Consider the following 14,933-nt stretch of genomic DNA (forward strand, 5'->3'; position numbering starts at 1 on the left):
GGTCCAAATCCAGCTAGACCAATGCTGCTGCCTCTCCTCGGACTGAAGCCGGGCCTCAGCTCTCACAAATGGACCAGGAGCCACGTTCTTAAGCCGGGATGTCCCTCAGAATCCCCTGGAGCACTTCCTACACACCACACTGATGCCCCCACAGGACCAAGAGAACTCTGTGGGGAGGTCGCTTCCTGACACTGGTTACGTGACCCTGATGGGAAACAGATGGAAACCACTTGGCTAAGGATTCTTTCTGAATCATTTCAGTGAACACAAATCACTCAAGGCCAGGGCCCCACTCTAAGAAGCTATGAATCTGCAGGTCTGAGGCGCAGAAATGAGTCTTTACCAGGCTTCCCATGTGTTCTGATGTGTCTTCCCCAAGCCCATATTCAGACACCCAGAGCTCAAGCCCTCACACTCAGCACACCTGAGGCCTCTCTGTAGCGAGGATTCAGAATGGGAACTTCTGAGGGAGGTCAAGGCTAGAATCAGGCAGAGAAAGTTCCAGTACTTAGGGTTCAGGCCTTTCTAAGTGACCCTGGGTGAAGCGCTGTGGGCTCCTCAGGCTGAGTGTGCATGGGTCCATTCAAACCAGAGGAGCAGGATTCTGGTGAGCTCTGAGGGTGTCACGGAAGGGGGGCCTGTGAAGTACACCCTGGGGTTCAGCAAGACTGCTGGTCTCAAGGAAGGGGGTGATCTAGGGCAGGTGCTCCCAGGACTGGCTGGTGTGAGTTCAAGGACCTGCAGGCTGCCTGCTCCCCAGACAGATGCTGAGGCAGCAACAGCATGGAGCAGTTCAGGGGAGCTCTCAACAGTACTCTGTATGATCCTTCTTATTAGAACCGTCACAATGTCCCTGCAGTTTCAGAGAGAGGGGAAAGTACAAAGGAGAAATGATGGGAAATACATGATCAAATGATTTGAGGCTTAAGGGCAGTATGGAAACTAACTGTTACAGATGCCATCCCACTGTGCTACCAAAGATTTCACTGTTATGTGCTCTTCCCTGCAACCTTAAATAAGATGGGAGAGGTTAATGGTGGAGGTAGGTTAACACTTCATTCATTCACACCAACTTTACCACAAGAAGCCATTCAGTTTTATTGATTAACATGTATGAACATCACACACAGTCAGAATAAAGCCTTTTATACTCCATTGTGTAACTTTGATTAAAAGACAGATTGCAAGCATAAACAATATTCATTCCTCTGATATAATGATCTGACAACTGTGATTTCTATGGTTACAAAATGGAGACTAATCATTTAAGAAAGAAGACTTACAATAATTACAGGAATTTTCTGGGAAGGGTTTCCCATACATTTTAGGGTATCAGAGGTTATTTGAAATATGTTAAACATTCATAATTTCTGCTGATATTATAAAACACATCAAGATTTCAGTGAACTGTCATTATATTAACCTTTAAAAGCATAACTTAATAACTTACATCTTTAGTATGTGGAATTATTCCCTGAACACTTACATCATGGTGACCTACAGGGATGTGTGACATGAATGACAAACACCACCATTTAGATGTTTACTGTACATGTTACATTACTGTGTCCTTAATCTTCTAATGGAGAATACATATAAATGATTTCTCCCTAGATAGAAGGGCTTCTCTCATCTTTGAGGTACCAACTATCAAAAACATAAGTTTGCATGCACACTAGAAATGAATCATACCTTGGAGTAAGTAGAGAGTTGAACTACATTCATTTTCAAATAATCACAAATCATGTCAGTATAAACAAGGATATATTGCTAATAATTGTACCTTTATAAACATCAACCTTTCATCTTGTGATCCACACTAACATATCAATTTTCTATCTGTTTTAACTGTTGATTACTATCTATAGAACTTCTCTGTAAGAGGAACTTCGGAAAACAGGATTGATGTAAAGTTTTCTAGTATGGATTTTCTGGTATTTATTTAGATTTCATTTTTCATTAAACCATTTTCTACATTTTTTTCTTTTACATTTCTACATCATTCCATGTCCTTCTTATATAAATGGTCTCGTGTTTTCCAACGTGTATGTTTAGGACAAACTTCTTCCATCACTTATTTCATTATGAGGGTTTCTCTCCAGTATGTGCACTGAGATGCCTAGTGAGATGACTGCTATGCCTAAAGGCTTTTCCACATTCTTTACATTTATCAGGTTTCTCTCCAGTATGAATTCGCTGGTGTTTAGTAAGAGTTGAGGATTGACTAAAGGCTTTTCCACATTCTTTACATTTATAAGGTTTCTCTCCAGTATGAATTCGCTGGTGTTGAGTAAAGCCATAGCACCGGCTAAAGGCTTTGCCACAATCCTTACATTTATAAGGTTTCACTCCAGTATGAATTCGCTGGTGTTTAGTAAGAGTCGAGGATTGACTAAAGGCTTTTCCACATTCTTTACATTTAAAAGGTTTCTCTCCAGTATGAATTAACTGATGCTGAGTAAAGCCATAGCGCTGGCTAAAGGCTTTGCCACAATCCTTACATTTATAAGGTTTCTCTCCAGTATGAATTATCTGGTGTTTAGTAAGAGTTGAGGATAGACTAAAGGCTTTTCCACATTCTTTACATTTAAAAGGTTTTTCTCCAGTATGAATTAACTGATGTTGAGTAAAACCATTGCTCTGGCTAAAGGCTTTGCCACAATCATTACATTTATAAGGCTTCTCTCCAGTATGAATTCGCTGGTGTCTGGTAAGAGTTGTGTTTTTATTAAATGCTTTCCCACATTCTTTACATTTATAAGGTTTCTCTCCAGTATGAATTCGCTGGTGTTTAGTAAGAGTTGAGGATTGACTAAAGGCTTTTCCACATTCTTTACATTTAAAAGGTTTCTCTCCAGTATGAATTAACTGATGTTGAGTAAAACCATAGCTCTGGCTAAAGGCTTTGCCACAAACCTTACATTTATAAGGCTTCTCTCCAGTATGAATTCGCTGGTGTTTAGTAAGAGTTGAGTTTTTATTAAATGCTTTTCCACATTCTTTACATTTATAAGGTTTCTCTCCAGTATGAATTCGCCGGTGTTTAGAAAGAGTTGAGGATTGACTAAAGGCTTTTCCACATTCTTTACATTTATAAGGTTTCTCTCCAGTATGAATTAACTGATGTTGAGTAAAGCCATAGCACTGGCTAAAAGCTTTGCCACAATCCTTACATTTATAAGGTTTCACTCCAGTATGAATTCGCTGGTGTTGAGTAAGATGTGAGTTTGTATTGAAGGCTTTCCCACATTCTTTACATTTATAAGGTCTCTCTCCAGTATGAATTCGCTGGTGTTGAGTAAGACCATAGCGCCGGCTAAAGGCTTTGCCACAATCCTTACATTTATAAGGTTTCTCTCCAGTATGAATTCGCTGGTGTCGAGTAAGATTTGAGTTCTGATTAAAGGCTTTGCCACACTTTGCACATTGATAAGGTTTCTCCCCAATGTGAATTTGCTGATGTTGACTAAGAGTTGAGAAATAGATAAACACTTTGCCACATTTGCTACATTTATAAGGTTTCCTGCCAGTATGGATTTGCTGATGTTGACTAAGATTTGAACTCTGATTAAAGGCTTTGGCACATCCTGCACACTTGAAAGGTTTGCTTCCTGAACGTGTCTTCCTGTGTTTACTTATATTAGATGAGTTACTGAAGACTTTCCCACATTTATTACACTTGTAATGTTTCTGTGGATTCTGAATTCTCTGCTGCTTAATCAGATTTGAAGACTGATTAGAAACTTTACCATATTCCCTACAATTGTAAGTTTTCTCTCCACTATGAATACTCTTATTTAGAGAAAGATCTGATGCTTGATAAAAGATATTCTTACATTTACTACTTTTAGAATCCTTGTGTGAAGACTGAGTTCCCTGATGTTCCATAAAGTTTGAGTCTTGTTCAAAGTTATGCCCAGTTTCATTGCATGAAGAGACCTTCACTCCATCATGAATAATTGTGTAATTATTGGAGCTGGAGGTCTTAATTAAGGTCTGACTCATTTTCTTACACATGGAAAGTTCTTCCCTATTAACCATATCATGGGATGTATTGAACAATGCTGGTTGGATTACATCTCTTCCATTATCATCAACATTATACATCTTGGAATGGGGAGAAAATATCTGTTTCTGGAAAAATAATGACTTCCTAATCACAGATCCTTCAAATTGATTATATTGTGAGTTTTTCCCATCATTTTTAGATTTCTGGTTTTCAGACATGTTGAAATATATGTTGAATCAAAGCCTATGCTCAGAGTGGTTTGAAGGAGTATGTACAGTAGAGACTGGAGGACCTTCCAGATTTTCCACATTTCCTTTCAGAGAACAAGTATGTTTCAAAAAACGATGTAAATTTTTTCTGAAAAACGTACACTTCTCAGCAGATGTTGAAGACTGAAATGAGGGTTTCCCCCAATTTGACTCAAGTAGCTCATTTCTTTCTACAGTAATGTCTGCATTATGTGTAACTGTCTCAATTTCTTTATATCTATGTAAACATCCTCTCTGTCTTTCACACGCCCTTGTATGTTCTGAGTCTTTCATTAATTGCAAGTTTCTGAGGTGAAATCTTTCATATATTCCTAGGTTTGCTTTTGGGAACAAATCTTCTACCCTTGGTTTCTTTGGCATCAAATCCTGGGTGTCTTGAGGAGATATAGCTGAAAGATACCAAAGAAGTTGCCAGAGGATTAGGCAGACATGGACTTCATCTCTCTCCACAAATGCATCAAGCATACATCAGAAATGGAACACTTCTCACAGAGCCCAGCTGAACACTAGCAGAGGACCTTGGAAATCTAAAAGGACAAGAAAGATTCCTGCTGAGCTAGGTAGGGCAAAAGAAAGAAGAAAGAAAAAGAACAGGAAAGGAAATGGGATGGGGCCTGCAACCCTGGGGGGATCTGAAGAGGGGAGAGGTCTCCACCTCCGGGGAAGGCCCTCACTCGGGGAGCCCAGCTGGGACAGAAGGGGAGCCTCATCCTCTGTGGGAGGAGAACACGGCAGCAGTCAGAGGCAGCAGGACAGAGGAGACCTGCACATGGGGTACTGCCCCCAGCCCTGCCCACCCAGCCTGAGAGGGTGTCCGCCACTGCAGACAAGGGCTGGGTGCTGAAATGGGGGGTCTGGAGAGCAGACCCAGGCAGAGGACTGCTGTGGGCTGTGAGACGTCCTGTGGGAATGGCAGAGAGGGAGGAGCTCTGCAAACAGGAATGCTTGGGGAGGAAGCCTGAACCACCATAGAGCAGAGCGCCATTGCTGAGTCATGCCCCAAGCGAAGACCCACCATTGTTTGTAGCCTCTCTCCCCCTGTGCTGGCCCCTCCTCACCAGGCATCAGGAAGGGCTCCATTAGGGTGGGTGCTCTCATGAACCCAGCTGTTGCCTCTTCCTCTGCGCCCCTCACTTCCAGGGTAGACTGGTGGACTCTGGGAAACCTCGGGAGCAGCAGCCTGTAGTTTATCCACATGCCCAGAGCGGGCTGAAGCACTGCTGAGCCCCAGGGTCTGGCAATTTAAGGAAGTAAAGCTGATATCTCCACTGGAAGTTGCACAAACTCGTTTCTATACCATCACAGCTGTCTTTGTAAACTCAGCACCTTTAGAACGTCTGAGTGGACAAGGACGGCTCCCCCAGTCACAGCAGGTGTAGCTGTAGCAGCTATAGACTTCGTGGGCTCCCACACTAGGGGGCAGGGCCAGGCCGGAGTCTGAGCTGCCCCCACAGCACCACAGCAGGTCCAGCTCCATGGTGAATGCAATCCTGGGCCCTGACTTCAAGGATCTATGCTGGTGACCTGGTGAAAACAACATCTGAGAGGCACCAGGGCCATGTGCCAGGATACCCATGGGTGAGGTGGGGCCAAGGGCAGTGCCAACCAGGGTCACCCGAGACTCACCCAATGGGTGAAAGTGACACACAGAGCACATCCCAAGGGGAACATCCCCAGAGCAGCAATCCTCAGGGGCTTCTCTCCCGGGTGTGTGCTCCAATTCCACCTGCCTCCACACAGATCAGGATCACAGCGAAGAAACAGATCTGGGGGCTCTTTTCCACAAACCAGGGCGCAGACCCACCACAGACAGGGCAGTGACAGCCACAGAGCGAAGGGGAAGTTCCCCTCAATATCCAGGGCAGGCTCGGGTCACAGAAACAGCAGTCAAAAGTCCATCAAGGGGGTTAGGGCACAAACCTCTGGACCAACCTCACCCACCAGGGGACAGACACCAGGAACAACAGGAACTAGAATCCTGCAGCCTGCAGAACGGAGACCACAAACACAGAAGATGTGACAAAATGAGAGGACAAAGAAGTGTCTTGTAGAGGAAGGAGCAAGATCAAAACCTGCTTAGATAAAAACTAAGTGAAGATGAGAGAGGCAATCAAATGATTACTTTTTGCTTAAAGTCCTCTTAAATTGAGACACCAAACATTTTCACAAGGGCTAGGTGCCTACTAATCCTTTCATTTACTTCTTATCACCTGTGTTTTTATTTGAGAATGTTGTATTAGATGTTTGAATCTAAAAATCATAAATGATATGACACAGAACTAATGTCCTAGCAAGTGAGGACATATAAGACAGAGTCCAGGGAAGCTCGGGATGAACAAGATAAATTAACAAAGTAGTAGTTCTTAAGAAATTAAATAAGAAGTGAGACTTTAAAAATATGATGGATCTAAAAATAAAAAAAATATGATGGAAACACATGGGACTCGACTCAGTACTCTTTGGAGACCTAACTGGGGAGGAAATCTAAAACAGAGTGGCTATATGTATGTATAATTGATAATGTTTTCTGTACAGCAGCAGAACTTTGTAAAACAGCTACACTCCACTAAGAATTTAATAAAAAGATTTCTATATTTTATCGAAAAATCTTACCATTTTGAAACAACCATTACAAATATGGAAAATGTTCTAAGTTCTATATGCCAATTCATTTTAAAATTTTTTGAGGTAATTGAATATATTAAAGTGTTTTACCATCCAGGAATTGGGACAAATACACTTAGGTATTTAACATGAGTTCGTATAAAGAGAAGAGAAACTTTAAAGTAACCATGAGACTTTCATTTTCCCATTTTAGGGAGGTTTTGCTTTATGCAGTGAAGACATTACTTAAGTTTGAAATGAATAAGGGCATATCTGCAGTTTCCAGTGGATTGGAAACTATAAATCAGAAAAACAAAACAAAACAAAAAAACAAACCTGTCCCAACTATTCCTAGGACTTTGGCAGTATGTCTATGACTCCACTTACACAGTTCTGTTTAAAGGTAGCAACAAACTTTAAAAGGAGTATCATATAGTCACTAAGAAGTGTGCACAGTTTTCCTAGGATCGCCAAGAAATGAAAGAGCAGCCAACTCATGCAGGTTGTCACAGGCCAAGAGGAGAATTTTAGTTCTCACTGTGAGTGAGAAAAGCAATCACTGGAGATGAATTCATGAATGATTCAAGAGACAGAATGGGGCAGGTGATAGCCATCTATGACAGCAACAGAAATAAACCCAGACATCTCCAAAATCATTTCCACTGAAGCAGATCTTCCCAAACCACATGATACAGGATGACTTCCTCACTGATCCTCACAGAATCAACCATACGTATATAGAGCCACTCTGTTTTAGATTTCCTTCCCAGGCAGGTCTCTCACTGTACCTCTCACCTGAGTCATCGGCTCCATCCATTCACACCTACCTGGGTATATGCCTGTTGTCTGCATTCTCCTTATATTCCTGAGATCCTTCATTTGCTCCAGAAAGGTGACCAAGTCTGGCTTAGAGACCACAAGACCTGTTCATCAGAGAAAGGAATATTTCTTGTGCTAGAGATTGATCAGTTACCAATCCAATATGTATTCAGGCGAGAAGAGAACACATGGGTGAATGTTAAAACAGCCCAGAGAATGATTCCCCAGATGCTCCCCCCCCCCCCAAATACTTTATTGAAAGTACCTATATAATGCTAACTAATACAAAATGTTAGGTCCTGAGATTCTGGTCAAGTGCCACTAAGGCAAAAGTAAGTAGTGGAAATGTGAAATTAAGAGAACGTACAACTATTTGATACCACAGAACTTACACAATCACCACTGCCCTAGAAGGAGGCAGATTACATAAAGGAAGACAAAGGTTACAAGCATAATGGATCATCATAACGAAGCCTTTCTTTCTAAACTCACAGATACTCATTTCCACCTACAAAGCAGAGATCTCAAACAAATGTGCGGAGCAGAAACTTTCAGAAGACATTCTAGAAATGAAGGAACCAAAACCCTGAGGTTTAGATAAGCGATTCTGGAAGGCAGTCGTCCTCACCCAAGGAAGCCAGGTTCCTATAGTTCTCTACCATCACGTCCGTGTACAAGTCCCGCTGACCGAGGTCCAGGCATTCCCACTCCTCTTGAGTGAAGTCTATGGCCACATCCCGGAAGGTCAGCCGTCCCTGAAATACAAAGTACAGATGCCCTGGGGCCGTGGGAAGACTTCCTAATGTGACCCATAATGGAAACAGCAAGTTCAGAGACCTGGTTTTCCTTTAGGCGAGTGGCTGCTAGTACACAAGAATATAACTTTTACACAGTAGTATTTTCTTTTTTGGGTGTTAATTCTAGAAAGTCTTGTAGGTCTTCATAGAACTATTTAACTTCAGCTTCTTCAGCATTACTGGTCGGGGCATAGACTTGGATTACCGTGATATAGAATGGTTTGCCTTGGAAATAAACAGTGATCATCCTGTCGTTTTTGAGATTGCATTCAAGTACTGCATTTCAGACTCTCTTGTGGACTATGATGGCTACTCCATTTCTTCCAAGGGATTCCTGCCCACAGTAGTAGATATAATGGTCATCTGAGTTAAATTCACCCATTCCAGTCCATTTTAGTTTGCTGATTTCTGAAATGTCGATGTTCACTCTTGCCATCTCCTGTTTGATTGCTTCCAATTTACCTTGATTCATGGACCTAACGTTCCAGGTTCCTATGCAATATTGCTCTTGACAGCATCGGACCTTGCTTCCATCACCAGTCACATCCACAACTGGATGTTGTTTTTGCTTTGTCTCTGGCTCTTCATTCTTTCTGGAGTTATTTCTCCACTGATCTCCAGTAGCATATAGGGCACCTACCAACCTGGGGAGTTCATCTTTTTGCCATTTCATACTGTTCATGGGGTTCTCAAGGCAGGAATACTGAAGTGTTTGGCCATTCCCTTCTCCAGTGGACTACATTTTGTCAGAACTCTCCACCAGATTTGGGTGGCCCTGCACAGCATGGCTCATAGTTTCATTAAGTTAGACAAGGCTGTGATCCATGTGATTAGATTGGTTAGTTTTCCATGATTGTGGTTTTCAACCTGTCTACCTTCTGATGGAGAAGGATAAGAGGCCTATGGGAGCTTCCTGATGGGATAGACAGACTGAGGGGGAAACTGGGTCTTGCTCTGGTGGGCAGGGCCATGCTCAGTTATTCTTGAATCCAATTTTCTCTTGATGGGTGGAGCTGTGTTCCCTCCCTGCTATTTACCTGGGTCAAGCTATGGTTGGTTTCCCTGATGGCTCAGATGGTGAAGCATCTGCCTGCAGTGTGGGAGACCTGGGTTTGATCCCAGGGTTGGGCAGATCCCCTGGAGAAGGAAATGGCAGCCTACTCCAGTACTCTTGCCTGGAAAACTCCATGGACAGAGGAGCCTGGTAGGCTATAGTCCATGGGGTCACAAAGAGTAGGACACGACTGAGTGACTTCACTCACTAAACTATGGTTGAGGTAATGAAGATAATGGTGACCTTCCTCAAAAGATCCCATGCATGCACTGCTAGTCTGTGCCCCCAACCCTGCAGCAGGCCACCACCAACCCTTCTAGAATTAACACCCCCAAAAAATGTACTTTTCATTATAGGGGACTGTAATGCAAAAGTAAGAAGTCAAGAAACACCTGGAGTAACAGGCAAATTTGGCCTTGGAGTCACAATGAAGCAGGGCAAAGGCTAATAGAGTTCTGCCAAGAGAATGCACTGGTCATAGCGAACAGCCTCTTCCAACTACACAAGAGAAGACTATACACATGGACATCACCAGATGGCCAAAACTAAAATCAGATTGATTATATTCTTTGCAGCCAAAGATGGAGAAGCTCTATACAATCAGCAAAAATAAGACTGGGAGCTGACTGTGGTTCTGATCATGGACTCCTTCTTGCCAAATTCAGACTTAAATTGAAGGAAGCAGGGAAAACCACTGGACCATTCAAGTATGACCTAACGATTATACAGTGGAATAGATTTAAGGGACTAGATCTGATAGACACAGTGCCTGATGAACTATGGATGGAGGTTCATGACATTGTAAAGGATGATCAAGACCATCCCCAAGAAAAAGAAATGCAAAAAAGCAAAATGGCTGTCTGAGGAGGCCTTACAAATAGCTGTAAAAAGAAGAGAATCCAAAAGCAAAGGAGAAAAGGAAAGATATACCCATTTGAATGCAGAGTTCCAAAGAATAGCACGGAGAGATAAGAAAGCCTTCCTCAGCAATCAATGCAAAGAAATAGAGGAAAACGACAGAATGGGAAAGACTAGAGATCTCTTCAAGAAAATGAGAGATACCAAGGGAACATTTCATGCAAAGATGGGCTCGATAAAGGACCGAAATGGTATGGACCTAACAGAAGCAGAAGATATGAAGAAGAGGTGGCAAGAATACACAGGAGAACTGTACAAAAAAGATCTTCACAAGCCAGATAATCATGATGGTGTGATCACTCACCTAGAGCCAGATATCCTGGAATGTGAAGTCAAGTGGGCCTTAGAAAGCATCACTTCGAACAAAGCTAGTGGAGGTGATGGAATTCCACTTGAGCTATTTCAAATCCTAAAAGATGATGCTGTGAAAGTGCTGCACTCAATATGCCAGCACATTTGGAAAACTCAGCAGTGGCCACAGGACTGGAAAAGGTCAGTTTTCATCCCAATCCCTAAGAAAAGCAATGCCAAATAATGATCAAAGTACTGCACAACTGCACTCATCTCACATGCTAGCAAAGCAATGCCCCAAATTCTACAAGCCAAGTTTCAACAGCGTGAACCATGAACTTCCAGATGTTGAAGCTGGTTTTAGAAAAGGCAGAGTAACCAGAGATCAAATTGCCAACATCTACTGGATCATCGAAAAAGCAAGAGAGTTCCAGAAAAACATCTATTTCTGCTTTATTGACTATGCCAAAGCCTTTGACTGTGTGGATCACAATAAACTGTGGAAAATTCTGAGATGGGAATACCAGACCATCTGACTTGTCTCTTCAGAAACCTGTATGCAGGTTAGGAAGCAACAGTTAGAACTGGACATGGAAGAAGAGACTGGCTCCAAATGGGAAAAGGAGTACGTCAAGGCTGTATATTGTCACCCTGCTTATTTAACTTATATGCAGAGTATATCATGAGAAACACTGGGCTGGAAGAAGCACAAGCTGGAATCAAGATTGCCGGGAGAAATATCAATAACCTCAGATATGCAGATGACACCACCCTTGTGGCACAAATGAAGAGGAACTGAAAAGCCTCTTGAAAGTGAAAGAGAGGAGAGTGAAAAAGTTGGTTTAAAGCTCAATATTCAGAAAACTAAGATCATGGCATCTGGTCACATCACTTCATGGGAAATAGATGGGGAAACAGTGGAAACAGTGTCAGACTTTATTTTTGGGGTCTCCCAAATCACTGCAGATGGTGATTGCAGCCATGAAATTAAAAGACGCTTACTCTTTGGAAGGAAAGTTATGGCTAACCTGGATAGCACATTTAAAAGCAGAGACATTACTTTGCTAACAAAAGTCCCGCTAGTCAAGGCTATGGTTTTTCCAATAGTCATGTATGGATGTTAGAGTTGGACGGTGAAGAAAACTGAGTGCCAAAGAACTGCTGCTTTTGAACTGTGGTGTTGGAGAAGACTCTTGAGAGTCCCTTGGACTGCAAGGAGATCCAACCAGTCCATCCGAAAGGAGATGAGTCCTGGGTTTTCATTGGAAGGATTGATGTTGAAGCTGAAACTCCAATACTTTGGCTACCTCATGCAAAGAGTTGACTCATTGGAAAAGACCCCAATGTTGGGAAGGATTGGGGGCAGGAGGAGAAGGGAAAGACAGAGGATGAGATGGCTGGATTGCATCACTGACTCGATGGACATGGGTTTGGTTAGACTCTGGGAGCTGGTGATGGACAGGGAGGCCTGGCGTGCTGTGATTCATGGGTTCACTAAGAGTCAGACATGACTGAGCGACTGAACTGAACTGAACTGAATATATCTTTCTGACACTTTTTCAGAGTCTGCAATGTGCAACAGAAATAATTGAAAATGAATAATGTTGCTGTTGTGTCGTTTGACAAATATTTTAACAGACATTCTTTAAAGGGCAGAGCTGAAATTTTATTTCACTTGATGGACTCTAGACTTTAATAAAACACAGACAAATATACAGACACAACTCTAATGAAAGTTAATAGAAACTTCTGTATTTGTAAATCGTACTAATAATGAGAAAAATGTTAGTTACTCCGTTGTGTCCTACTCTTTGGGACCCCAGGGACTATAGCCTGGCAGGCTTCTCTGTCCATGGGCGTCTCCAGGCTAGAATACTGGACTGAGTAGCCATTCCCTTCTCCAGGGGATCTTATGGGGAAAAAAAAAGAAACAATTCGATGTAATCATGCTAACATGTTTATACACAGAGACGTATACTACAATGAGACTACATACTCAGTAATAGTAATAGAGAAAAACTGTCATGTCAACAATATCAGGATAATTTCTAACTGATTAAAAATATACATAAATATTTGAGGATGATATTATTTTAATTTTTTAAAAATAGACTAGGGTACAGACATATACAACAACATAAAATAAAGTGGAGCTCTGGTTCTGAATTTTTAAATTTCCTGGAAGCCTGTATCATTTGCACTGAACTATATTTTAAAACTTGACACAGGGGAAGAAAAGAAAAACAAAAAACAACCAACCACTTAACACTGTTGAACTTAGATTAGCACTAATATGATTCTTGTAAACATTTTGGAAAATACAGAAATAGGATGAAACTATGTCTGTGATGTGAGCGTGGAGTGGACTGGAAATGGTAAGACCGAGGCTTGAGTGATGAAAACCCCCACTCCTCAAACCCAGCATCTCTCCTAAGCACATGCGAGTGTTGTCAACTACAAGCTGGCACTTGCCAAGAGTATTGCCAGCAACCGAACGACAACAAGGGCGTTTGTCACCTGCCTCTGTGGAAAATGAACCCTATGGTGCTTCAAGTGCTGACTGCAACCGCCCCCGAGGGGGTTCAGGTTGCACTGAGGCACTCTGCTCCAGGGAATCTGGTGGAACAGGGCTTTAGAGAGTTAGGTATTTTCAGGAGCTGATTCCATGATCCCAATCCTTGCATCTCTTCATATCTGTGTGGGCTGGGCTTAGTCACTTAGTTGTACTCTGTCTGTGGGCATTCTCCAGGCAAGGATACCAGAGTGGGTTGCCACGCCCTCCTCAAGGGGATCTTCCCAACCCATGGATCAAACCAAGGTCTCCCGCACTGCAGGAAGATTCTTTAGCATCTAAGCCATCAGAGAAGCCCCTTCACATCTAGAAAAGCGCTAAATCACTGAACGGCGACATCAGCTCCTCACGACTGGCAGAAAAGCTTTTCTAAAGTAAATGCTTGACTGCACTGAACTCCCCCTTCACTAAAATCTTATATACTGACCTTTCCCGCTGCCTCTTTAGTGCAGTCTCTCAGAGTTATCTGAGGTGCTGTCTCCTGGGTTGCTGTCCTTATTTTGCTCTAAATAAAACTTAACTCACAATTCTCAAGTTGTGTGTCTGTTTTAGCCAACAGTGTTCATTGTTCAAAGGGAAGAGAAACCAAGATGATAAAGAGTTTCCCCACTAACTGTGATAGTTGCACATATCCCTCAGTTTTTCTTTCCAAGACCCTTTTTGAAGACAGAAAAAAAAAAAAAAAAATTTCACTGGAATCACACAGAAGCACCTGAACCAGTGAACATCTGAGGTCATGGGGTAAGAAGTACATGGAAAAATGCGTTATCACTGCCAGGTATTTTAGCAATATTATGAAAACCATGATCTCAATCTACTATGAAAAATATCCGTTTTATGCAAATTCCACTGCATATATACCTCGCATGATCTGGAAACTAATAGTACATTTAATAGTAAGTTTTTCTTATCGATATAGAGGCTAGTCATTGTACTTTTTTCATTTCTGAAAATTTTCTGAAAAGTTCTAAACTGCTGAGTTCACGCTACTTTAAGGGCATTTTAAACTCCTGTTCTAAAGAACTGAATTGCATCCACATGTAAACTCATCATGGCATTTCCCCTACTTCCCTAGGATCCCAACGCCGAACCACATTCCAACGGGAGTCTCAGACACCTGTGTTCACCTCTCACAAAGGGAATATATTCACCAGTTGAAAGTCACTAATTCATGTCGAGGATTCATCAGGACAGAAAGAAGAAAAGGCTGTGGGACACAAGCGAGAAGCAGGCTAAAGAGCCGGTCTTCACGATTATGAGAAAAAAAGAAAAAAGAGAAAGTTGACAACAAATCCCCAGGGAGAAAAACTGGAATCAGAGAAGTAAAGGTTTGCGGATTCTCAGTCCAGGCATTTCAGGAGGAAAAGCAGACACAGCCCCAGACCCGGGACAGGACGTTTACCTGAGAAGCTGCCATTCCCTCCTCTTCTTCCTCCTGCTGTGTCTCTTCTGGGGATATTATGCAGCAAAAACACGTCTACGTATTGAGAAAACAGCATCCACACAGCTCTTTCACCTGCAACTGCTGCAGTGAAAAAGAAGAAAGAGTTTTCTTGGTTCGCTCTCCCTTTCCCGAGCTCTTTGGCCACTTTCTCTGTTC

The 14,933-nt window shown here is 42.3% G+C and overlaps 1 protein-coding gene and 1 long non-coding RNA gene across 2 annotated transcripts in view; both read right to left on the bottom strand.

Moving 5' to 3' along the window:
• Positions 1–1,073: 1,073 nt before the first annotated feature.
• Positions 1,074–14,933, bottom strand: part of LOC122420697 (zinc finger protein 107-like) — a 213,946-nt gene continuing 200,086 nt past the window's right edge. Inside the window, 1 exon segment of the mRNA XM_043436095.1 lies at positions 1,074–3,797. Within this exon segment, the coding sequence (XP_043292030.1) occupies positions 2,083–3,797 (1,715 nt within the window). The 3' untranslated portion in view covers positions 1,074–2,082.
• On the bottom strand, positions 4,536–6,958 carry LOC122420701. Its single transcript, XR_006263344.1, has 3 exons — positions 5,605–6,958; positions 5,294–5,512; positions 4,536–4,667 (listed from the first exon to the last, which is right to left on the bottom strand). It is a non-coding gene; the product is annotated as an uncharacterized LOC122420701 (long non-coding RNA).

This window comes from Cervus canadensis, chromosome 18, assembly GCF_019320065.1.
Source record: "Cervus canadensis isolate Bull #8, Minnesota chromosome 18, ASM1932006v1, whole genome shotgun sequence".
Taxonomy (NCBI): Eukaryota; Metazoa; Chordata; class Mammalia; order Artiodactyla; family Cervidae; genus Cervus; species Cervus canadensis.